The sequence below is a fragment of the Bacillus rossius genome, chromosome 18 (genome assembly GCF_032445375.1).
Source record: "Bacillus rossius redtenbacheri isolate Brsri chromosome 18, Brsri_v3, whole genome shotgun sequence".
In the NCBI taxonomy this organism is placed as follows: Eukaryota; Metazoa; Arthropoda; class Insecta; order Phasmatodea; family Bacillidae; genus Bacillus; species Bacillus rossius.
This window is the reverse complement of record NC_086345.1, coordinates 16,185,470-16,209,776: the sequence shown is the minus strand read 5'-3', so window position 1 is coordinate 16,209,776 and position 24,307 is coordinate 16,185,470. Positions and strand designations below refer to the sequence as shown.

General features: G+C 38.8%; 2 protein-coding genes across 2 annotated transcripts in view; one reads left to right on the top strand and one right to left on the bottom strand.

Annotated features, from left to right (window-relative positions):
* Positions 1–24,307, bottom strand: part of LOC134541117 (hemicentin-1) — a 398,582-nt gene that overhangs the window by 280,862 nt on the left and 93,413 nt on the right. The window lies entirely within an intron of this gene.
* On the top strand, positions 2,088–3,668 carry LOC134541344 (puff II/9-1 protein-like). Its single transcript, XM_063384766.1, has 5 exons — positions 2,088–2,220; positions 2,532–2,603; positions 2,647–2,850; positions 3,267–3,333; positions 3,482–3,668. Exons 1-5 carry the CDS (start codon positions 2,088–2,090, stop codon positions 3,666–3,668), a joined length of 663 nt encoding a protein of 220 aa, XP_063240836.1.

Below are 24,307 nucleotides of genomic sequence, written 5' to 3'. Positions count from 1 at the left end.
AAGCGTCAATTGAGCGTAAAGGGACACAGCGTAACGGGACAATGTGCGTAACGGGACAATGTGCGTAACGGGACAATGTGCGTAACGGGACAATGTGCGTAACTGGACAATGTGCGTAACGGGACACTTTTTCGTACGTGCAGCCGGCGTTCATCGATTTATTAGACGTCACGTCAAAAATAATGCCAAGCGTGATTAAGTATGTGCAAATTGTGTTTATTTTTGACGCGAATCACACGTAGTTTCCGCACCCGCCGCTAGAACTCGCTGTCGGAGCAGCCACGTCGATTATGGAAACGTTTGATTAATGGACCGAAATGTTCAACTTATACATAATGAAACGCGGCTTGGATAAAAGTGAAAAAGACGAAAAAAAATATACCACACCCCAGCTTTGAACCTTATTTTCGACAATGAATTTCATTAAAATACTACCCGTCTTGTTAAATATTAATGAAAAAAGTTAATTCATTAAAGTTTCAGTCCGCACACTTTACAAGTTATACTTCTATGGCAATACTAAAATGCTAACCCGAAATATTAAAATCACACATAACACTAAAATATTTGAGCTGAAAGAGCGCTCTGCCCATGTGCTTCTAAGCCGTCTTGGGAATTTAGAAAACGCGAATATGTATTCTAATCATTGTAATGCCCGATTTATTAGGTATTTTAAAACTTGATTTCTTTTTACTATGACTCATTTTAGTTTACCAAATATATTCCAGGGTAGTTTCACTATCATAAAAGTTTCATGGCACACCGATACGTTTTGTATGTCCCCTAAATGTTTAAGAAAGTGACTGTAAACGAGTTAATGTTAGCACACGAGGGTCCACAATATTTGTAACAAATTTCCTTTAATCGACTTCCATTCCATTCCCACGAGATTACACCTACCAAACGCGAGCTAACGAGAGCTAAGATGTTTACACGTCAAAAAAGCTTTTAAAAGTCTGGGTGAATGCAGACTAGCATGAAATTTCCATCCCTCAAATTATCATCGCTGGGTTGAGTTCCGTGTCTTTCCCGGATTTAGAGTAAAACACCTGACTTTTCCCCGACTTTACTGACAGCACTTCACAGAGAAAATTAGCATGGTAGTAGAGCATGGGGTATATTTCAGGGAATTCGGGAACGGGTAGAGGAGAGAATGTGAAGGTTACACTAAAGAGCGATGTTTTCTCGACGTTGCTTCTTCTTAATAACCAACCGCCCTCATTTCACTTCCGCCCCATTTGCGCTTCACGTGCCTCATTAGGCGCAACCGCAAGGAATACTAAGGGGGAATAGCGGCTTTACGGGAACCTCTCACGCGCTATATGCGCTCTGCAGATACGCCCCGCATCAAGTGGTCGATTGACTTCGTTCTGCAAGTACAATTTTAAACAATTTTTTTTTTCAGGCTGATAGATCCTGAAAGTATTGAATTTTTATATCCTGCTTCAGAACTGTATTTTTAAATACTTATATTGTTAGAAATGAATTCTAAATTTCGATTTTACCCTATTTACAATACTTGAAGAGTTTAAAGTATTTATAAGAAAAAAGAAATATTGGACTAAAATGAAGGTAAAATTAAAGAAAATATTTTCGGAAATGCCCCCTAGTGTTTTACGTAACGCACGCTACATTAGAATTAACAGAAACTACTTCCAATGAGTGAAATTTGACAATTTTTCTTTTGTAAATTTAAGCTGAATATTTACGTAGAATTACAGATATTTGAAAATTTGTACATTCGCATGTAAACAACTGTATCATTACAAAATAGTGTCCGGAGTAATAATAGGTTCGCATTATTACCCGGGCAATTAGGCTAGTGCGCATTTTAATAATCCTAACCAAACAACGCAAAGGTCCAATTATTGAACATTAGATTATCTTTTCCGTGGTACGTATTTAATTTATGCAAAAAAAATACCACAGCTATGTATTTCACTAAGTAACAATACCTTTCTTGTGGCATTACGAACTGTTTATTAGCGCATAGACGCAAATGTTGAAATACAGAAGACCGCGCGCGTATGTAAAAGTGCATTAGTGCGCAAGTTCTAAATACTTGATCTGTTGTTTGGGATAAAACAATGAACCTGTGGTCGAAGTTCGTCGACCAAACTCATGCTTATCCTACGCGCAAAGCCGACTACGAGAACCGCAAAGCCAACCAGGAGAACAGCAAAACCAACTACGAGAACCTCAAAGCCAACTACAAGAATGGCAAAGCCAACTACTAGAACTGCAAAGCCAACTGCGAGAACCGCAAAGCCAACTAGGAGAACAGCAAAACCAACTACGAGAACCTCAAAGTTAACTACAAGAATGGCCAAGCCAACTACTAGAACTGCAAAGCCAACTGCGAGAACCGCAAAGCCAACTAGGAGAACAGCAAAACCAACTACGAGAACCTCAAAGTTAACTACAAGAATGGCCAAGCCAACTGCGAGAACCGCCAAGCCAACTGCGAGAACCGCAAAGCCAACTACGAGAACCGCAAAACCAACTACGAGAACCGCAAAGCCAACTACGAGAACTGCAAAGCCGACTACGAGAACTGCAAAGCCGACTACGAGAACCTCAAAGCCAACTACGAGAACTGCAAAGCCGACTACGAGAACTGCAAAGCCGACTACGAGAACCTCAAAGCCAACTACAAGAATGGCAAAGCCAACTACGAGAACCGCAAAGCCAACTACGAGAACTGCAAAGCCGACTACGAGAACTGCAAAGCCGACTACGAGAACTGCAAAGCCGACTACGAGAACCTCAAAGCCAACTACGAGAACTGCAAAGCCGACTACGAGAACTGCAAAGCCAACTACGAGAACTGCAAAGCCAACTACGAGAACCGCAAAGCCAACTAGGAGAACAGCAAAACCAACTACGAGAACCTCAAAGTTAACTACAAGAATGGCCAAGCCAACTGCGAGAACTGCAAAGCCAACTGTGAGAACTGCAAAGCCAACTACGAGAACCGCAAAGCCAACTAGGAGAACAGCAAAACCAACTACGAGAACCTCAAAGTTAACTACAAGAATGGCCAAGCCAACTGCGAGAACTGCAAAGCCAACTGTGAGAACTGCAAAGCCAACTACGAGAACCGCAAAGCCAACTAGGAGAACAGCAAAACCAACTACGAGAACCTCAAAGTTAACTACAAGAATGGCCAAGCCAACTGCGAGAACCGCCAAGCCAACTGCGAGAACCGCAAAGCCAACTACGAGAACCGCAAAACCAACTACGAGAACCGCAAAGCCAACTACGAGAACTGCAAAGCCGACTACGAGAACTGCAAAGCCGACTACGAGAACCTCAAAGCCAACTACGAGAACTGCAAAGCCGACTACGAGAACTGCAAAGCCGACTACGAGAACCTCAAAGCCAACTACAAGAATGGCAAAGCCAACTACGAGAACCGCAAAGCCAACTACGAGAACTGCAAAGCCGACTACGAGAACCGCAAAGCCAACTAGGAGAACAGCAAAACCAACTACGAGAACCTCAAATCCAACTACAAGAATGGCAAAGCCAACTACGAGAACTGCAAAGCCAACTGCGAGAACCTCAAAGCCAACTACAAGAATGGCAAAGCTTACTGCGAGAACTGCAAAGCCAACTGCGAGAACTGCAAAGATAGCAACCCCGGACTGCTGCCACATCGCTGGTAGCTCGCGGACAATGCATCACCCAGTGTTCAGCCCGGGAAACGCCGGGTATTGCAGTTAGTATGCATATAAAATGCATAATAAGCTGTCGAAGTTCCATTATTTTTAAAACGTTTCTGTGCAGTAGAAGTAAGGAGAATGAAAATGGTTATAAAACTGGAACTTTTTTAGTTTCAAAGTCAATTTCACTGGCTGCTATGTGGTAGGCATATGGTTTAGTTTCCACCAGAAAATAAAAACTATATTAATTTTACCTGGCCTTTTTTTTAATCGTCAAAATATTTATGATTTTAAAAGGCAAAATAAAATAAATAAAAATTCCCGAAGGAATTTTCAACCATATCACGAAGTAGTGACCAGAATTGACTTTAAATAATATATATATATATGCATATTTATTTATTTCAGTTATTTATTCCATTTGGTTCTCCCTATCCGTACCTACTGCACAAGTATGTTAAAAATCTACTTTGCTATATATATATTCATTCATTTTGTTAACATTCGACCACTTAAAATGTTCACGTGTTTAACCCATGTTGAACGTAAGTATAAAATATTGACCTGTAAAGGGACATACGCCCTTAATGCACTGAGCACGGCGGCGGCACGTACAAGGATTCTAACCCAGGAGGCGGCATTGAAGAAACAAAAGAACGCTGACCAAAAAAAAAAAAAAAGAGTGTGAATTCGGCAAGGATTTTATTGGCGTTTGTGGAGGAGAAAGGGTGTATTGGGGGATGAAACAGATAAGGGGAGGGAGGGGGAAGCAATGGCCGGACAAATCAATACGTTCATGCGGAAACGGGTAGGATCTCAAACAAGGTGGCGGTACAAAAAAAAATTTTCTGATCAATTTCTAGACGCCGGCCGCTGATAATCCTGCGTTGTTTGCAGGATTACCACGCTCTTGTCCTAGCCAATTTTCCTGACTTTTTTTTTTCCTGTTTTACCCTGTCCCACTCAACTTTCCCCTTCCCCCCTCACCAAGCTTATCGGATTATCAGGCAAATTACAATACACATTAGCTGCTCTCAAAACACGTTTTCAGCGAACACACGTGACATTCAGAATCGACAACAAAATATTTTTCCCATACAAAACTGTACACACTCTGTGCTGTTATCATTTTTGTCAACAATACGTCAATCACGCTGCTAGTATGAAAAATAAAAATTAAATATTTGCTCAATCAAACTATGAACGATACATAACTGATTGTGAACATGCGAAATACTAGAGATAAGACAGTCACAGTTGTTTGTATCCATTACGTCAAATAATGTTGCAAACATTATTAAATTAATTTTTCAGTAATATTTTTGGATAATAATTACGGATTTTCAATATGGCGGAATATATTTAAAAATTGTATTATATAAATTTTGTATTAATTTAAAATTTTTCCCAATTTTCTAGCATAAAAAAGTACGGATTTGCAAGATGGCGGCCGTAACGAAAATTGCAACGATAGTGTAGTAATTCAAGATGGCGGCCGTGACATCCTAACGGTCGAGTTCATGACCTAGGAGGCTTAGGACGGCTTGCTCGTGGGGAATTTAAGCCGCTTTTAGGGCATTTTGTTATTTCGAAGGCAAAAGTCTTTTGAGGTTTTTCGAATTCCTAATTTGTGCAATTTTTTTGCGGGTTTTTTCCCCGATTGAAATTTTTTTTTTTTTTTAATTTTATAATTTAGATTTTTTGGCGGATTTTCTTTTCTAAAACTAAAAAATTTGGTGGATTTTGGCGAAATTTGACCAAGTTTTGAGAAATTTTCAGGAAATTTTTTTGGCAAAATTTGAAGGTCAAGGTCATCCAAGGTGGCGGTCTGCTCCTGGCTCCTCGCCCAAAACCCATATCCCCGGACATATCAAGCTATAGTACTTAAGCTAATGCCGATTTCCCTGGGTTTGTTTCAGGTTTTTAAAGACGAGTTTATAGTTCCATGAAATTTCTGTTTTCCAGACTTTCCTTGTCTGCAAAAAAAACCTGTTGTGTCCGTGCATCCAACGGAACAAATAATTCAATCTGAATGAAATAAAAGACGTCAGATCCTTTGAAGAGGAAAGGTTACACTGCAACATTTAACTGACGATTGCGCCGAAGTTACAAGTTATTTCTATGCATCGATTCACAACAAAATTACAAAATAAATTGTAAATCCTGAACTGGAACCGACATTTGGATCGAAACAGAGTTTTAAAAAATATGCTCAGTTTTATCTGAAAGTCCTTTCCACTACTAGCGCTGTTAGTTCGCATGCCGTCTCAAGCTTCACTACACTGACGGAGAATGAAGATAATTTGCCAGACCTTATCTATACGACCGTTATTTCCATGATTTTAGAGTATTTCAAATGTCACTGATCCGACCTAACCAAACTTCCATTTTTGAACGATCACATATACTGCTAAAACCTACCCACACGAGGAAATTAAATAAAGAACTTATTTTTACGAGAATTTTATTTATGTAACAGACCAAACCTATTTCTTTTTTAAATTTTAATACAAAAAATCGAAGGAGTACGAGCACAGGTTATTTAGGCGTTTTGACTCTTGGGTCAGTGAATAGCACGTTTCTCCTTCGAAAGCGCCCATAAAAAGAGGAATGGAAGAAAGGAGAAAGAAACAGTCAAACAGGGTTTCTTCCGTTATCAAAGAGATACGTGAGCTAAACCCCTTTCATTGGGTCCGTCCATGAACAAAGATTTCTTTTCTTTTCTTTTTGTACGACAATCACGCTTGCCTTATCATTAGTGAGCGGACTGATACGACGTTATGTAAACACAAAGACGATAAGTCCAACAGAAGGAATATTATGCGAAAAGTTCACCTGCCTGAGAGAGAGAGAGAATAAGAGAGAGAGAGAGAGAGAGAGAGAGAGAGAATTAGAGAGAGTGGGCTTGAAGTCCAAAGGTAAATACAGAACGAATGTAAGTTACGTGCTCAGGGCGTCTTGATCTTGAAAACTATAAAGCAACCTTTTATTAAACTTTATTTGCAATTTATTGCAAACCAGAGAAAAAAATCGCAAACAGTATTTCCTAACGTCTAGGCCTTTCATAGATATTTAGTGGGAAAAAAAATTGCATGATTTCCATATAAAACAACCATTTGATTTAAATCATTATTTTGGATATAACTCATTGCTAGGGACCGGAAAAATTTGCGGATTCAATGACCTCTATGGATAGACTCCATTATCCTCTGCATTTCTCAAGTAAACACGCGTGTTCATTGGGTACGAAATTGTGAGGCGTCTCCACTGGTAGCTTGTGATTCGACGCTTCTTTGGTCGATAGTCTCTCATTGGCCCAGAGAGCTCCAGTTAAACTGCGAGCCAATAACAGAACCAGCAGAATTGTACACATGTTTGAATTTCAGCCTATCACGAAATGAATCCGCGAATTTTTCCGGTCTATACTCATTGCTAGTTTGCACTGTATGTCAAAGAGAAAACCCGTACAACGGACAAAGAAAGGTAAATACAAAAAAAAAAAACGGAAAACCAAACCAAAATCAATGAACGCGCGAATTTTTCCGGTATCTATCAATTAGATATTCCCTGACAATTACAAGTTTACGTTTTTCTTACATGATTTATCGAGTAGACTATTCATACTGGCTGAAATGCACTATACGAACGTTTCTCCCAAGAAGCCACTAAGCTCAACCACTGGAATAATCTGCTCGGAAGAGATCCACGGGGATTACAGAAGAAGCCCCTTTTTCTGGTACCGGACGGCGAAAAGGAAAAAAAAAAACAATCGAAATGATGGCGTTAAAAGTCCAGGGATTTACTCCGTGTCCCCTTTCGCACTTATTCCAGAATTTCACCCGCCCAACCCCCCCCCCCCCCTTTTTTTTTCTGCAATATCTCGTCCCAAAGGACAGAGTAAAAACAGAATGGAGAAATGGCCCGAGTCACTACTGAATTATTCAGTCCGCCCCCCCTCCTACAAACCCCCCCCCCCCCACACACACACCAACCACCCCGACCCGATCGCAAAATGGCTTGCAATCGACGTAGGGTGAGTGAAAACACTGCATGAAGGAAGGTATAATCTCCCCCCCCCCCCCAATCTACCCTTTTTCAAACAACCAAAAACCTTTCTCGAACTTGCGTTCTCGCCAAATAAAACAAAAGTTTCTGTGCAGCGGTTTTCTTTCCGACTGACTTCTTTGGTTTTTTTTTTCCTTCCAAACTTCCATTTACCCTGCGATGAATTTTTTAAATAGTTTTAAAACAAGAAAATTTGAGAGCTAAGGGAAAAGGGTTAAGTAACTTCAGGGAGAAAGATTAACAGGCTACGGCATAGATACAGCAAAACTAGAACTTTTCCTTCTCGGAGTTTCCAATAACAGCAGAATACTCTTTTGTTAGTTTGTTGTTTCATTCAGTAGTATTTTTATTGGTATTGAACAGAAAAAATTAGGTTTGCAGTAAATGCATATAGTGTATATAGTTTTGGCTGCAAAATTATGTTCGTACATCGCTATTGTTAAATATTTTTTTATAATTAATTGAAAACAATTCCACATTCAATTATTATAAATATATTACGAGGCCAAAATAAGTTTGTGAGAATTAAATATGCTTATGTCTCAGTTATGAAAATTCCGCATTTACAGAAATTGTTCAGAAATTTGCTTCATCTTATAGCTAAAGCGCATAAGAAAAATTATACTTATTTATTTTTAATCATGATTACGTAATCATTTGCACGTTATAAATTAGAAGCATCACAAAAAAATCATTTTGAAATTGTTTAGGACCCGATCCTTGATGTCAAAATGAAGTCTAGGTGCAAAATCCATCCGATATGGTTCCTAGTAGTTTTTCACTTTTGAGAAGATAGTAGGAACATCATAAATAGGAGCAGGTCCCCCCCCCCCCGGCTAGCAAATCCCAACCAGTATTAGACTACAACAAAGTATGCCCGCGAGCAGTGGGTTCGATGGCCTTCAGGATAGACTGCACATACCCCTGTACACTCGGGCAAATAACGCAAGTTCATTGGCTGCCGACTTGTAAGTCGTATCAGCTGGTTTGTCTGTGATTCGCAGACCCTCTTTGGTTGAGGGTTTATAACTGGTTGAGATTCGTCCAGATGAACAGTAAGCCAATAGCAAAATTATCTAAGAGGTATATGTGTTTGAATTCTAGCTTATCACCGAATGAATCCGCGAATTTTGCAGGTCTCTACTTATAACTGAAAGATGTCTGAAAGAGAAGCCGTTGCCTCATTTAGCAAGGACATTCAGGAAGCGTTTGCTTCAGCACTGAATAGCCGTGACCCGTGTGCCGATAGAAAACATGTCTGAGGTAAACAGCCATTCAAAAAATACAGATGATGCGACAATGTCTTAACATACTGCACACTGATTTTTTTTTCTTAATGGAACAGAAATATTCATGTAAAATTACAGATATTTGTAAATTTGTACATTTACATGAAAACAAATATATCACTACAAATTAGTGTTCGCATTTATACTGGGTTCGGATCCTTTACAAGGACATTTATGCTTTGTGTTGTCTTAATAGTTTAAGTTATTTGTAAAAATTTTCCCTGAATTGCTTACCATTATTAATTGCGCACATAATAAGTATGATAAAACAAAATAAAGCCAAATTGTTGAGAATTCGATTACCTTTTCATGGATTAAAAAAAATTATGCTTAAATGAAACACCAAAAAAAAAAAAAATTCTGCACCAATTTTCGTAAGAAATAATCAGCATTATCTTGAGGAAAAAAAAACGTATTTCATATTTGCAAACAGTTTTACAAAGTCACAATATAATTCTTATAGTAGCCTATTACTTTCTTGGTAAAATGTTTTTCAATGGAATATTTTGTAAAAGTACAGAATTTTTTGTTTGTTTCGTGTGCATACATACGTTTTAAACGTATCTTGTCACAGATCATGAAACTAATATCTAATGAAATTAATTCATTGTACGTTGCGTATGCATTGTTCATGAGACCCTATTGACCGGTGCAATTACAGACCTACAGTTTTTGGATCGAGTCCAGAGCAAATCTCGCGTGCAAGTTTGAATTATTTATCCGGGAAACCGATCCGCTAATAGCTCCCCTCCAATTTTTTTCTCTCCTTTTTTTCCAGATCCATTAGAGAAGCTTAAAAAGCACAAGATAAATAAATAACGACATTGAAAGAAAAAAAAACTTGTACCGATAAGTAGTCAAAATGAATTCGGTGACGATGGAGGCGTCTAGAGAAATTTCCCAAACGAACCAAACTGTTTCTAGCTAAGCATGTCAATTGAGATTAGGCCCCCACCATCTTGAATTATTCAATCTTTTGACGTGACGTCTAATAAATCGATGAACGCCGGTTGCACGCACGAAAAAGTGTCACGTTACGCACATTGTCCCGATACGCTGTCTCCCGTTACACTCATTGTACGCTTGCGCCGCATCTATCTCTCTTCCACTCGATTGGAACAACCATCGATTTGACTTTTTCGAGGCACATTAAACTTGACACACTCCCATTCGTTTCCTACTTTTCCTATCATCGTCCTATCCTTAACAGAATAACACAGATTGGAAGAAGTTAAATAGCAAACATGTATAAAAGTTATAGGTAAAATAATCTCTACGTTAAAGTAATAAACATATTTGAATTAATGAGTGCAAATAAAAGTAAATTTATCAATTAAATTGTAGATTTCATTTCACTCCTTTGTATCCATACAAAATATTGATAATTCAATAAAAATGATTCAATTATATTCATAAAAGTATGCAATCATTTCATCAATGTTTTGTTATGACGTCACGTTAAACTATCGTCCGTAAACCGACTTTACAGACAACCAATTTATTTTTGTTATAACTCTAATTTCGAACTATTTATCCTAATTTTTTTGTCATGTCAAGGCATAAATAATATCTCCCAGACCTTCTATACCTTGTTGGAACCACGTATTTACTATCAGGCTCTAGTCCCTAAGCGGCGCGAGGAACTAACGTATTATTTCGCGCGGGAGACAACAACTTCCCGCGACAATAGCACCAGTTTACAAGTGTTGACTTCAACAAGTGGCTAAAGCTGAGTCATATAGCATGTCTAACCAAGAAATCAGAACGGAAGGTCTATTGCAAGTATGTAGTATCAACATATTTGGATTTGCAAGATGGCGTGGCCTAATCCCCCAAAACATTTTTAATCAGCACTAAACGATTCAGACTCGTTACGGTAAATTTAGGTATATTTGATGTATTATTTAGGATTTAAATATACATATATTTAAATCTTAACTTTTTTTATAAATGTTAGTGAAAATCTTATGAGTATTATGTTTGAATTTTAAGTGCTATTTTGCTTTCTATCTTAGTACATTTCTTTTTAAGGACGAATTTACTTCTGCGTTTCGTCAAACGAAGCTTCATTTTATTTACGTTCGAAATTAGAATCATGTAATCTGGCGGTATCACAAATATATATATATATATATAGAATCAATGTTAATACGTTTCAAGAGAATATAATAAATAAAGTGGTTTTGCTCCTAAATAAAACTAATGAATAGTAACATCCAAGGAGGCTCATACAGATAAGTTTTGTACTGTTGTCTTTTTTTTTCCTTTATTCAAGAATATTGACGAAATTACTATTAACAAGCCATTAGCGCCCAAAACGTTACTACACAGGAAACTATACTCTTGTAACAATAGCGAAACTGTTAAGCCAGAGCTACAGAAGTTTGTGTCGTCACTTAGGACCACTTGTTATACAGAATTTAATACTACAGAAATATAGGCAAGGCAGGCTGTAACATAAATTTGCAATCCCAACGAGGGACAAGCAATACGCAATTTATTTGTCCGACATAACGCGGAGACGCTACAGCACCTGAAAAATAAATAAATGGACGCCTTAAAAAATGTAACAGACTAGCTGAACTAAAAAAAAAAAAAAAAAGCAGGCATCGATTTGGAACTTCCTTCAAAACCTCGAGAGTCTTTGTGCTTTTGTGATATATTTCATGGCAGGTGTCGATTCGACGGAAATTCCCCACGCCTTTAATAATTTAATATATTTTCTACGAAATGCGGAGAAAACCTTCAAGGCTTCCATTTCTCCCGTCGTGAAAATTTTATTGATGAATAATTTCATGCCCCTTTCTCCTCATCCCCCCCCCCCCCCAAATTATACTTGATATTTACAAAACGCGACAAAGTGAAGAATACCATTCTTACACAACAACTATAGAACACCATTTTATGATTATATAATTTTTAAGCCACTTAGGTTATTAAAACAAAATATTGTGGTAATATTTATATTATTATAATTGTGTTTATTCATATACAAAAATAACGTATTTTCATCAAATACGATAATTAAATCTTTCGTAGGAACTTTTTATTTATTAAAAAAGTGTAAATTTGACTGTAATACATGACTCTTTATACAAAAAAAATTGTAATAAGCATTCTAGGAAAGAATTACCGAGAAAAATATAAATTAATGACAAGTACTTGTGCGTTTTAAAAATGTACGTCATGTAAACAATAGATAAAAATCCTCTGCATAGCGCAAGTAGATTTCGAAGTTTTACTTTCTTTTTGAACTTTGTGGAAACTTCTAAAAAATTTCAGACTTATGAAAATTGTTTGAACTTTCTGTAGAAAACATTGTAAATGTTCTCTAATATTCCAAGATTATCGATTAACAACTTACTCCTATACAATGGAACGAAAATGTTTCGAATGTTTTCTATTCGATGCATCCAGCGAATTCGTAAAATATGTAGAACATTTTGACGAATGGCCCATGAAACTAAAAACTACTTATGAAAATATTCCGGAAGTCATAAAATGGTTGTCTTTATTTAAAATCTGCTTAAAATGAGTTATAAAAAAAGCAAGCTAAATAAAATAAGGGCATTTGTTACTTGTCATTTTGGTCCACACATTTTGATACAAACTTCACGACACAATAATTTCATTAATTCAAACTGAATGTAGTACAGAATTCAATTTTAGTGTTTTGAGTTTAGTTTTTCAAAATGCTGATAAATTTTTATCATTTTGGTAGCATTTCCGTGCTATATAGGATGCCTATATAAACTTAAATTGGCATTATTTCTGTTTAATCACAATTGACCATAACATCTTATCCCTTATTGTAACAGAATCTGTACACGCAATTTCCATTTTCTAAGACAGCACTGTGAAAAATATTTTTATAACTTATCTAAGTATGTAATGTACGTTAATAACTTTTTTTTATCGAATGGAAAAATTTTCTTTAAAATATGGCACATTTAATTTGTAAATAACTATTGCCTACAAAAATGAAAGGTTCTGTGTACACCTTACATTATATCTCTCTCTTGAAATCCTGTCGAGTAACACCAGGATTATAAACAACGCAAGAAACACAAGAACGCAAAGTACACAATACACTAAAAGTTAAAAAAAATACACCCGTTAATAAAATACACATGACAAAAAAAACGCAAAACAAAAATTTGCACCAACTTTCAACTTCTAACGTTCCACCTTGCGTTTCTCACCTTCCATATTTGAAGTGAAGTGTTACGAAACTTTTAAACATAAGGTCTAGTACACCTAATACTAGGATTTTTTTTTATCACATGCATCATTTTACTTATTAAACATCCATACAATCCAAGCAAATTACGTTTTTAAACAATACCATTTAGAACATAGAAAGTTTTCACGAAGAAAAAAAAACTAAAAGTCAGTCATGGGGACTGTCGACAGAAGTGAAAACTTAAAATTTTGTTTTTAAATGTGTAATATGAAATCATTTCTACGTCAAATGTGCGCAAAAAAATGATTTTGATATTATATCACTAGCATGTCGGCGAACCCATAAGTTTTGCCCCTACCAATAATAACTTTAAAACTAGAAGAAATAAACTTTTTACATTGAAAGAATAAAAAAATTACTAACTTAAATCCACAAATAATCAACATTATCTCTAATAAATCAATAGCCTGACATTTGAAGAAATTCACATCGTAAATAAACAAACAAACAGAAGAAAAAACATAACCTCAACTTAACTACCTACTAAAAAAATATCCAATACTCGCAATATGTACCACACAATAACGTTAAAAAATTCCTTGGAAAATAAAGATAAAATTAAAAGCGTGTATCTTTAGAAATAGAATACTTAAATTAAGTTTTATCCTTGAGATATAAAAAAAAAAATTAACACGTCACGTGACCATGCCGATGACGACTTACATGTATTTACTCCCTATCCAAACCATCCTATAGAAGTTTTCACTTTAAAAAAATATATATAAAAATACAGACGAAGAAATTAATTTTTCTGGTGGTTTTTACAATTCCCAAGTTGTAGAGCCGGTTGATGGTTTGCGACTTTCGTGCTTCGTTGCGTTAAGTTATGTGTTACGTCCATACAGTGGCGGATCCAAGGGGGGGGGGGGGGGGGGGCGCACCAGGGGCAAAATTCCTGCCCCCCCCCCCCCCCGAAAAACCAGTTGTCTGCTACATTAATAATGCCGACAAAAATGATTGTTTCTGAAACCAATAAAATATATTAATATATTTTAATGAATTTCTTGTAGAATCATAAAATCTGGTGGTTGGATGTTATGTGTAGTGTGAGTAGATTAAAGACAAATTTAGTAATTTTAAGACATTTTTTCTCTGGCTATTCTGAAATCCTAGAGTGCCCCCTCCGAGGTGAACCTCTGGATCCGCCACTGCGTCCTTACGTTTCTTGCGTGGTTCAAAAAACCGGGGCTTAGCTTTCAGGTACCGCGTCACCTGGCTTAACATTTAAGGGGCCCCGCCTCATCAGGGGTGTATGTGTGTTAGTGAGGCGGGATGATAAGCGCGACTCTCGATGGTGCTTCTAGCGCGGTATCGCCTCTAAGCTCAAGGCTCTGAACTGGCGCGCAGTCTTCTCGTCGGCACAGGATAACTGTGAAATTTGTGCGGTGACCGCATTTTTATATTACGGGGAAATGAAGATAAAGGTGTAATGCAAGCCCCTTAAGTGCTTTCAAGAATCTGTACCACTTGTTTTACACCTAAAAATTACTCTGAAAACATACGTTTCAGCCATTTTTAACTCTTCTAGAAATACAGTTTAAAAACATGATCCAAAATTAAAAGTACTTTTCGGGCCTCAGCGAACTCTTAAATGCTTTTCGTAAACATACCCCACTCGGATATCATGAGTAGTTTTGAAATCGCGTTGTTTCCCCTGAAGCTCTGCACACCGTGTGTGTGTGACCGGGTAGGCGGGCCCCTTAAGGACGTACCGCGTCTCGATAGAAGGACGGTGTTGACTCTGAGGGTACTCCAGGAGTTCGGAAGGAGGTCGCTCTGACATTACATCGTCTGTCCGCGTGATCTATTTATACCCCGGGTGCGATCGTGGCCCGGAGTTTTGGGGGCAGACTCGATCGCTTTTCGGCGCCCGGTGACCTTATTAGTGCCGGGGCGATATGACCCCGCTGACCCTTCGGAAATGCTCTGACCCCTATCCCAACACAGCCTCACTTCCCCGCAAATAACTACACAGGGTGTACCGTAACTCAACGACAGTGCTGCTAAACCGCCTGGCACGCACCAACTTTTAATTCATATGAAATAACAAAATAGTAAAAACAAACGCGATGAAGTTCACGCCAAATAGTACGCTCTATAAAATAATTCTCTTCGCATATAATATAATGAACTAATCCGTTAAAGAATTAAATCTATAAGTATGTTTACAACCCGTTTAAACCCATAATTTTTTAAAAAGCTAAAAATAAGTTTCAAGTTTAATAATTATATTTAAATAATTAAAAATACCAGTTTGCAAACAACTGAATTTTTAAAATGTCAAAAAAATAAGTTTCTGGATTTATATTTGTGTTAATTAATCAACGAAACGTTTACCTTCCTGTTAAGTGAGCCATTGTTTATTGTACGTAACGCTGATACGTACAAAATTTCCGGCGTGTCATTTACTTTCTGTTTCCGCAATAAATGCAAAATACTCCGTAATTACGTTAACTAGGTGACAAAATCAGTAATAATTACGTAAATAAACTTGGCAGTACTGCAAAGTCAAGCAGATAAAAATTGATGAACTAATTTTTTTTACGGTTATGAATTTAAAAAATAGCAAATAAAGTCTGTCAATTTTGAAATGCAGACTTTTTTTTTCAAAAGAGTAAAACTTTAGAAAAAATTACTATGCTAGCTCAGAAAGTTATTTGAATATTTGTATTAACAACATCTAAGAATTTGTTGCATCGAGGAGGAGATTTTAAAACTTTTGGAAAGATGCTTATAGATCAAAAAATACGGGAAAAAATTATTATTTTATTCAGAACTGATTGGCCTATTACCTGCTCTTGGACTTACGCTGAGTACTGGACATTCTTATGTAGGTATATAACCAACCTGTCGAATCGTGATTTTGTGTTCTGACAAAGTTTCGATTAAGACGCATTCGGCGTTCGCTTGCTTCGCAACTTGTGACGAAACAATCCGATGCAATTAAAGTTCGCCAAGTAATTTACAAAAAAATTTAAATGGTCCGGAGTTAAAATGCTGTTTTATTTTAATAAAACTATTTTTTTTTTAATTTCTTAAATTTTTCACCGCGATGAATAGGTAAAAATTCAATTTCACCTGTACATTTTCGTGATTAAATATTAAAAAAAAATTGGTTACCAAAGCAGAGTTTATAATTTAAAAATTTGACAATCAACTTCTCTAACAAGTTTGTAAAACCACCAAGGTTTAAATCCACATCGCTTATTCGTAACCTTACGAGTTAGTAAAAAAATGGGACGCATAATCGTTTTGTCAACAAATCCAAGCCGATTAGAACACAGAATTTAAAGAGTTATCGACACGTGACCACTTACTCCTTTGGCCACATGACAAAAGATTTACCGCGAATCGCGCTTGAATAAGTGATGCACTTTCGAGACCACTCACTGCAAAGAGGGGTGGGGTGGGGGGTGGAGGGTTTGTCACGAATTCGTTCGAAAATAGCCTCCTAGCTTCTCATTACAAGTACGATTCCGACCGCTTAAACCCTTCAATGATGTAGGGATACGAGCAAACGTCCCCTTTTTAATGGCCGCCTTGAAATGCCAATACATCCAGAATATCGACTCGCAGTGAAATTCCCCTTCCCCCTCTTACACTTCTAAATATAGATCTTTTTTCTATCTCTCTCTCTCTTTTTCCCCCAGTTTGTTTGCACACCTCAGCAACCGGCAGATGAAAAAAAAAAAGAACCAAACAAAAACAACCCTTCCTCGACCAATGAGCTTAAAAACGTTCGTTCCGACAACTGGTGGGCAGATAACAGGAAATACTAGAGATCCGTGTGCGAGCGGCGCTTACCCCGGCAAGCCCGCTACACACAGCTGTTATGCGGGTAGCGATCAGCAGGATCGCAAGGGGCAAATGAACATACACATTTACACACAAAGGAGAGGAGAGAGAGGGAGCGAGAGAGAAAGAGAGAGAGAGAGAGAGAGAGAGGAAGTAGGAATGTAATGAGAGATAGGTAGGCCCCGATAGGCAAAGCGAGCGAGGCCTTATTACGTCACGTGACCCGTGCGAGCCGCACGCCAATAACAGTTCAGTAAATAGCGCGGAGGCGTTACCGGGGTCGCGAGAAAAAAAAAATAACACAAGCGGTTGTGGGAACAAAAAAAAAAGTTGTGGTTACGTTACTGACTGATGCGAGCAGCAATACACTCGCAGGAGACCAGGAATAAAAGTTACCCCCTCCCCACCTTTTTTTCTTCCTTTTCAACCAACTTAGTAATTAAAAAAAACACAAGCATTACAATAATGACTGTACGCGCTGTTTAATGCAACCCTAAGTATGGCATTTATTTGATTAATTGTATTTTTGATGTGTTAACTTCTTAGCTCTCGGTATACATTACGTAGGAGAAGCGGAAATGTGTAGCAACGGTGCTGCCATCTGCTGTGCATGGCGCGGACCAAAGTTCACAAAGCCAAAGGGAAACTATATAATATTAACTGTTTAATGAATTTTAACAATATGGGCAGTATTTTAATAAAATCCCTGGTCCATAGGCGGGGTTTATTATTATCCCAAGTTTTTTTTTTTTTCGTTTTTATCGGAGCCGTTTCATCATACAGTTTAAATCTACGTCTGCTGATCGAATAATCCCCTAAAGTCGACGGAGATGCTACAACAACGAATTCTAACTGCGGGAACGGAAACTACGTGAGATTCGCACCAAGAAAATATCGTTGAAAACCTTATTTTCGTGCTTCATACTAAAGAATTATACGTTAAATTTTCGTGTCGGAGTTTCGTATTGTGAGTTTATTTGAAGGAAAAAAAAAAACACTTGTATTGTTCGTTACCGAGATGAGATGTTTACACATCACTGGCTAAAATTCAAAATTATAATTTTAAAGTTATGATTCTTTACGAACGTTGAGCTGAAATTTTTATCAAGCAACGGAAATGGATGGACCTGCGCGCGCACGAAAAAACGGAAGTTATTTACACGAGCCGAAATCGTTCAGACAGCTGACCACGCTAACCTGTATATATTCACTAACGTGACCGTCAGGGGACATTCCAAGCATATCGGTGTGCAAAATAAATATTTCTTGGTAACTGAACTATTCTAAAACTTATTTTATAAACTTAGATAGTAACAAAAAGTAATAGGAAATTTTAAAATACGTCATAATCTTGTAATTAAAGACATAACCTAATATTTTCAGAAAACATTATTTACGTATGTTAAGCTCATTGGTTGAAAATAGGCAGTGGACCTTCTAATTGAGCCACACTGAGAGAAAGGTTGGTTTGTGTCCGGCGAAATAAAAATACTCGGTCCATTTAAACAAATATTTTGTAGTAAGTAGGAAAGATTTTGTCGACCCAACAAAAAAAAAAAACTTTTGTCAACTCAACTGTGCATTTTGTTAGGTGTCACAAATCGATTTCGTTACTCGCCAACGGCCCAAGATGACCTTGACCTTTGACTTTGACCTAAAAATTTGCCAATATTTTCCCAAAATTATTTCAAATTTACAAATTTACAATTCACCAAATTCCATCCAAATTACCTTGGATTTCGTTACTCGCCAAATTTAGTAGGCGGAACAAAATATTTTGGCACGAGTTAAAATATTTGATTCAACAAACAATTTTTTTTTTTTTTTTTAATTTTCTGTGTAGGTTCGGGAAACGTCAAAATTCGAGACAAGTTACTCCACGTGGATTATAGCCGAGACGTCTGCAGGTCACGTCGACAAACGCGGTAATTGTTGATGTTGTTGTATTCCCCCCCCCCTCCCTTCTGCCCCCCCCCCTCCCTTTCTAGAGCGGGGCCACGCCCCCTCTAACGGCAGGAGAGTTAAAGAGCTGGAAAGAAAGAGAAAAAAAAAAATAAGAGAGAAGGGGGGGGGGGGGTTGAAAACGGAAGTGGATTATGCCATTAAGGACGTCGCGTCGTCGGTGCGAGTCGGGTCGTTAATAACAACAACGGCGTTTGTCATCCACGCGACAATTTCCCTTCGCGCACCTTCGTCTGTGTGTTTCCCCCGCCGACCGAGCACGGCATAACGACATTTGCCCCGGAGCAGGAGGACTGTGGAGGGAGGGAGGGAGGGAGGGAGGGAGGGAGGGAGGGAGGAGAAGTGCTGTGCGATTCCGACCCAACGGTCGCGCTGAAGTGATGGGAAGCTTTACCGTCCCGTTTCAGACTCCCCCCAACTGACGGCAGCTGTGCTTTTCGAACAGGCCGCAGGCAAACAAGGGGTTGCAACCCCCTCCCTCCATCGAGAACTGGCTTGCACTTCTGGCGGGACCCTTTCATCTTACGTGCGTTTCTTCAGGATCCCCCACAATGGATGCCGTTGCCTCCCTTCACGCGTCCACCAAGGACGGACGTTATCCCAGGTCATTATTTTATTTTCACGTTCAACACGGTTAAGGGGCTGCCTCCCATTTCAGGTCAAGATTTTATATTTTTAAAGTAATTACAGATAAACTTGTAGACTTTTTAAATTGTTTAGCTTTCACGAAATGAAAAATATATACAGCGCATACTTTTTGCATGATTAGCTGCCAAAGATACATTTTTAACGTTTTTGGGTTGTACAAATAAGGAGAATTTAATTTATTGCTAAACTGAAACTTTTTAGTATTAACTGCAATGCCACTGGTGGCTACTTCAAGAAATGGTTTCAATTTCTTTCAGAAAATATTAATTAATTTTACCTGGCATTCCAAATTTGTTACGATTTTGACAGTCTAGAAACATGAATTGAGTTTTTGTGATAGAAATGCAAACCATATCATGAAGTAGCCAGTATATTTTTTTTTTCATTTCGTAAAAGTTAACAATTGAAAAAGTCTAAAAGTAGATCTGTGATTAATATAAATATAAAATCATCACCTGAAAAGGGAGGCACCCCCTTAAACTGTTTAGACTTTTTGAGTGACCAAACTTAACAAAATAAAAAAATATATGTAGTGCATACGTTTTGCATAATTAACAGGCAAAGTAGATTTTTTTTTTGTTTTTTACATTTTTGTGCAGTATGGACAAGGACACCCGGGATAGATAACTGAATTTTTGTTTTGTTTAAAGGCAATGCTGGTGTCAACTGTGTGGTTTCAAATTTTTTACGAAATTTTATTTAATTTAACGTCAACAAAACTACTTGTAAAATATACGTACTGCACCCAATTATTTCAAGATTTGCTGTGGTTGCATAATTTTTGTTCCATCTTGAATACTTACTCTTGTTATCTGCAATCAAAATGTTGTTCATACACAACTTCAAAGACGTATGCATACCTGCCTTAAAGGGCCCGCCTCGTCAGGGGTGTATCTGTGTCGGCGAGGCGGGATGATAAGCGCGACGCTCGCTGGTGCTTCTAGCGCGGTGTCTCCTCTGGACTGGCGCGCAGTCTTCTCGTCGTGCACATGAGCGGTGACCGTAAAATTACATGGCGGAGAAAAATTAAAATAAAGGTGTAATGCAAGTCCCTTACGTGCTTTGAAGAATCTGTGCCGTTTGTTTTACGCCTAAAAAAATTACTCTAAAAAACACGTCTTTTTAAGCATTTTAACTCTTCTAAAAAAAAGTACTTTTCTGCCCTCAGAGCGAATTCTTAAGTGCTTTTTTCCGTAAACTCGGATATCTCGAGTATTTTTTTTTCAAATCGCGTTGTTTTTTTTTTTTCCTGAAGCTCTGCGCACCGTGTGTGTGCCCGTATGGGCGGGAGGTCTCCTTCAAGGAAGTAATTTTTATAAAATTCGCGGGTTCAGTGACCTCCAGGATAGACTCCACTATCCTCTACACACACACACTCGGGCAAATGCCAACTGTTCATTGGCTGCTGACTAGTGAGTCGTCTCGACCGGGTGCCCTGTGATTCGACACTTCCGTGAGTGAGGGTCCTCTAATTGGTCCTCAGTCCTCCAGGATTAACAGTGGACCAATGACAGTAAGCAGCACTAAGGTATAATCATTTGAATTTTTAGCATGACACGAAATGTACCCCGCGAATTTTCCGGGTCTCTAAATATTAAAGTAGTACGGATGTTTTTCCAGCTTCATTTTGTGTCGTGACGGACCTGCAAGCTGACGCCTGTCAGCTGTCTGTCGGCCGCTGCCAGGGGACGATGAGGGGGGGGGGGGGGGGAAACTCCCGTCGGACTCGGCCGCTTTGTCGGCGAGCTGCCTCGTGAAAAGGGATGGGGGGGCGGAAATTAAGCCAGAGGACCTCCTACCCCCCACCCCAGAAACCCACAGTGCATGTGCGTGCCGGCTTCACAAAAGGCCCCATGCTTCGCGTGATTAAGCCTCGGAGGGGCTCGCCATTGGCCAGAAGCACAGAGAGAGAGGGTAGAAGAAGGGAGGAAAAAAAAAAACAAAAAACAACCCTCGCCGATTAGAATCTCCGCGGCGCTTGCAAGCGCGGGCGAAGGTAAAGGGAGTGGAAATGACGGTCAGAGAAGGGGGTTGATGAGTGGAGTCGAGAGGGGCGGATGGAGAGGGGGGGGGGGGAAACGTGCGCTCGAGGTCACAAACTGCCCGCTGGATCGGAAAACGGAGCCAAACACAAGCCCTTCGAGAGGGAGTGGGGGGTGCTTGTGTCCCGCGCCCGGAGGCGACGTAGGTTGGCTGCCCTGGGAGTCCCGCCCGCAGGGCGACCAACAGACTGCGAGGGAAAACTCCCGCGAAGGGAGGTTGGCAGATGCTAAACCTGAGCCTCGTAAATGATCCTGTCTCGTCCGCCCGTCAGTCAGTCAATCAACGTGACATTCAGGCCAATCGGAAGGTCCCGAAGAAATAATAATAAAAAAAAAAAATTCCCATCATCCGTCCGTCCTTCAAAACCTTGCCAGTTTTAACTTTTTCCACGGGCGGACGGATGAAATTATAACCTAAAAAAATGTCTGAAATGTTTCCTCACAATTTTGGCTGGCTGGCAGCCTATCGTCGTCCCCTAACAACCAGATATGCCCAATAACCCCCAAATGCGGACAAAAATGTCCAAGTGCCCGCGCTTGCTTAGTAGATATTTTCTACTCTTCCAACTCTTCTTCCTGAGTCATCCTTCTATTCCCGTAGCCAACCCGCATGTAATTAATGCATGAAACTTTTGCATCCCGCATGTAAGTGCCCCAGGGTTTTCCCTGTGTCTATATGCAGGTTTTACCTGGGCCCAACTTATCTAGTTTATAGTCTTAGAATAGTCAGTGAGGGGAGATAGTCATGGCTTCAATCGCTGCCATGGCTGGCCAATCCCCCTCCTAGCACACGATGCATGCTACCCCTCCTGCATGGCTAACACCCTGCACGATTAGAGCCTATGGGCTTCGGCCTGAGACGCACTTAGAGTCTATCCCTAACCCAGACACCTCCCAAATACACTTAGTTTTCATTTAGGTTAGGAAAAAAAATCCTTACAAATAATTTTTAACTATCGCTCGGGTTTACACACAGCCACGCGTTTTCCTGCCGCGCCCACAGCGAAAGAGGTCGTTGGGAAAGAAAGATGGAGATAGAGAGAGATAGATAAGGAATTTCATGCGGCCGGAAATTGGCGTCACGGCTATATATATATATATATATATATATATATATATATATATATATATATATATATATATATTGCCACACGACACGTCCGGGGTGAAAGTGGCAACTGGGAACATTTTTTTCTCCCACATCTCCCATCTGGTCGGTCAAACCCATATGGGTCCCTTTACCCGTCCATGATCCAAGCGCACTCTTTATCACACACACATAGCTGGCGAGGGAAACGGAAAAAAAAAAAAGAAGGCAAAGCTGAGTGTTGCCTACTTTTAAAGGTCGCTAAAAAAAAACGCTCCGAAATGTTCGAAGAAGAGCTATGTTAGTTCAGCCACACCTATTTATTTATTTATTTTACCGACATGTTATGAGGCGAAGTTAAGGCATGCCGCATTGTCTTCAATTTAACCACGTTCATGCTTAACGAAGTAGGCCTGCCTTGTGAAATGATAATAAAACAAAACATAAGTAACTATGATAAAATAAATGAAAGCAATAACCTAGTAAAATGAAAAAAAAATACAAAAACAAACAAATAAAATTACATGAACAAGTATAACAAATGATGATAATTATTATTTTTAATTAATAAACTTACATACAAATACAGACTAGAATTTTTTGAGATATAACTTTTTACAAAACTAACCAAATACATAAACTATCCAAAAAAATATATAGTACATTTTACAATAATAATATTCCCATATTCACACCTTTCATTTACATCACAAACACCCCTCCTCACCACAAAAAAAAAAGGGCTACCATAAGAAGAGAATGAAAATAGTTACATGTTCCACAAGGGGCGCAAATCTGGAGGATTAACAAGAACGATGAGTATGGGGAAAAGGGCGAGGGGGAGGAAACTCTTTTCGTGGCTTTAGCGCGTGGGAATAACACAAGTAATCTCTGGTTAGACCTTATTTTAAAAAAAATATTACCAATCATCACATACGTTACTAGGTAAAGAGAGCAGAGCACAAAATGTTGTCGCAAGTATTAATCAGTAACTATGCAGCATTAAATTTATCAATGTTTTGGGCCCCAACAAAGTTATAGACTTTAAATATTGGAACATGGAATCTCCGGATTGTCTTCGCGTTTTCCGTTTACGCGATTCACTTATCTGAATGTGGTCCCCGTGTGAATTTTTTTTTTGTTTGGGAAAAAAAATCACTTACTTATTGTAATTTCAATCCATCCCCCTTTGAGAAAATTTTGAATGGTGGGAAGGAGATTGGGGGTGGGTGACTCGGCACGTGTTCACGATGGGAAATGAGGGTAAGCCAACCCTCAAAACACGGCGCAGAGGGTGGGGAAAAAAAAAAATTTTGGTGATGGGGGAGGGGGGGAAAGTGTAGCTTTTGGAAGGGCGAGGAATCAAAGGGCCTATTCTATGGTGGCGCTCCCCTCCCCAAACGAATGAATATTATGTATATCTTCCCACGGTGCGCAACGAATTAGGACCTCACCCCCTACTAATCCTGTATTTCTCTCCTTTTTCCCCGGTCCAACACAAATATTCCCCA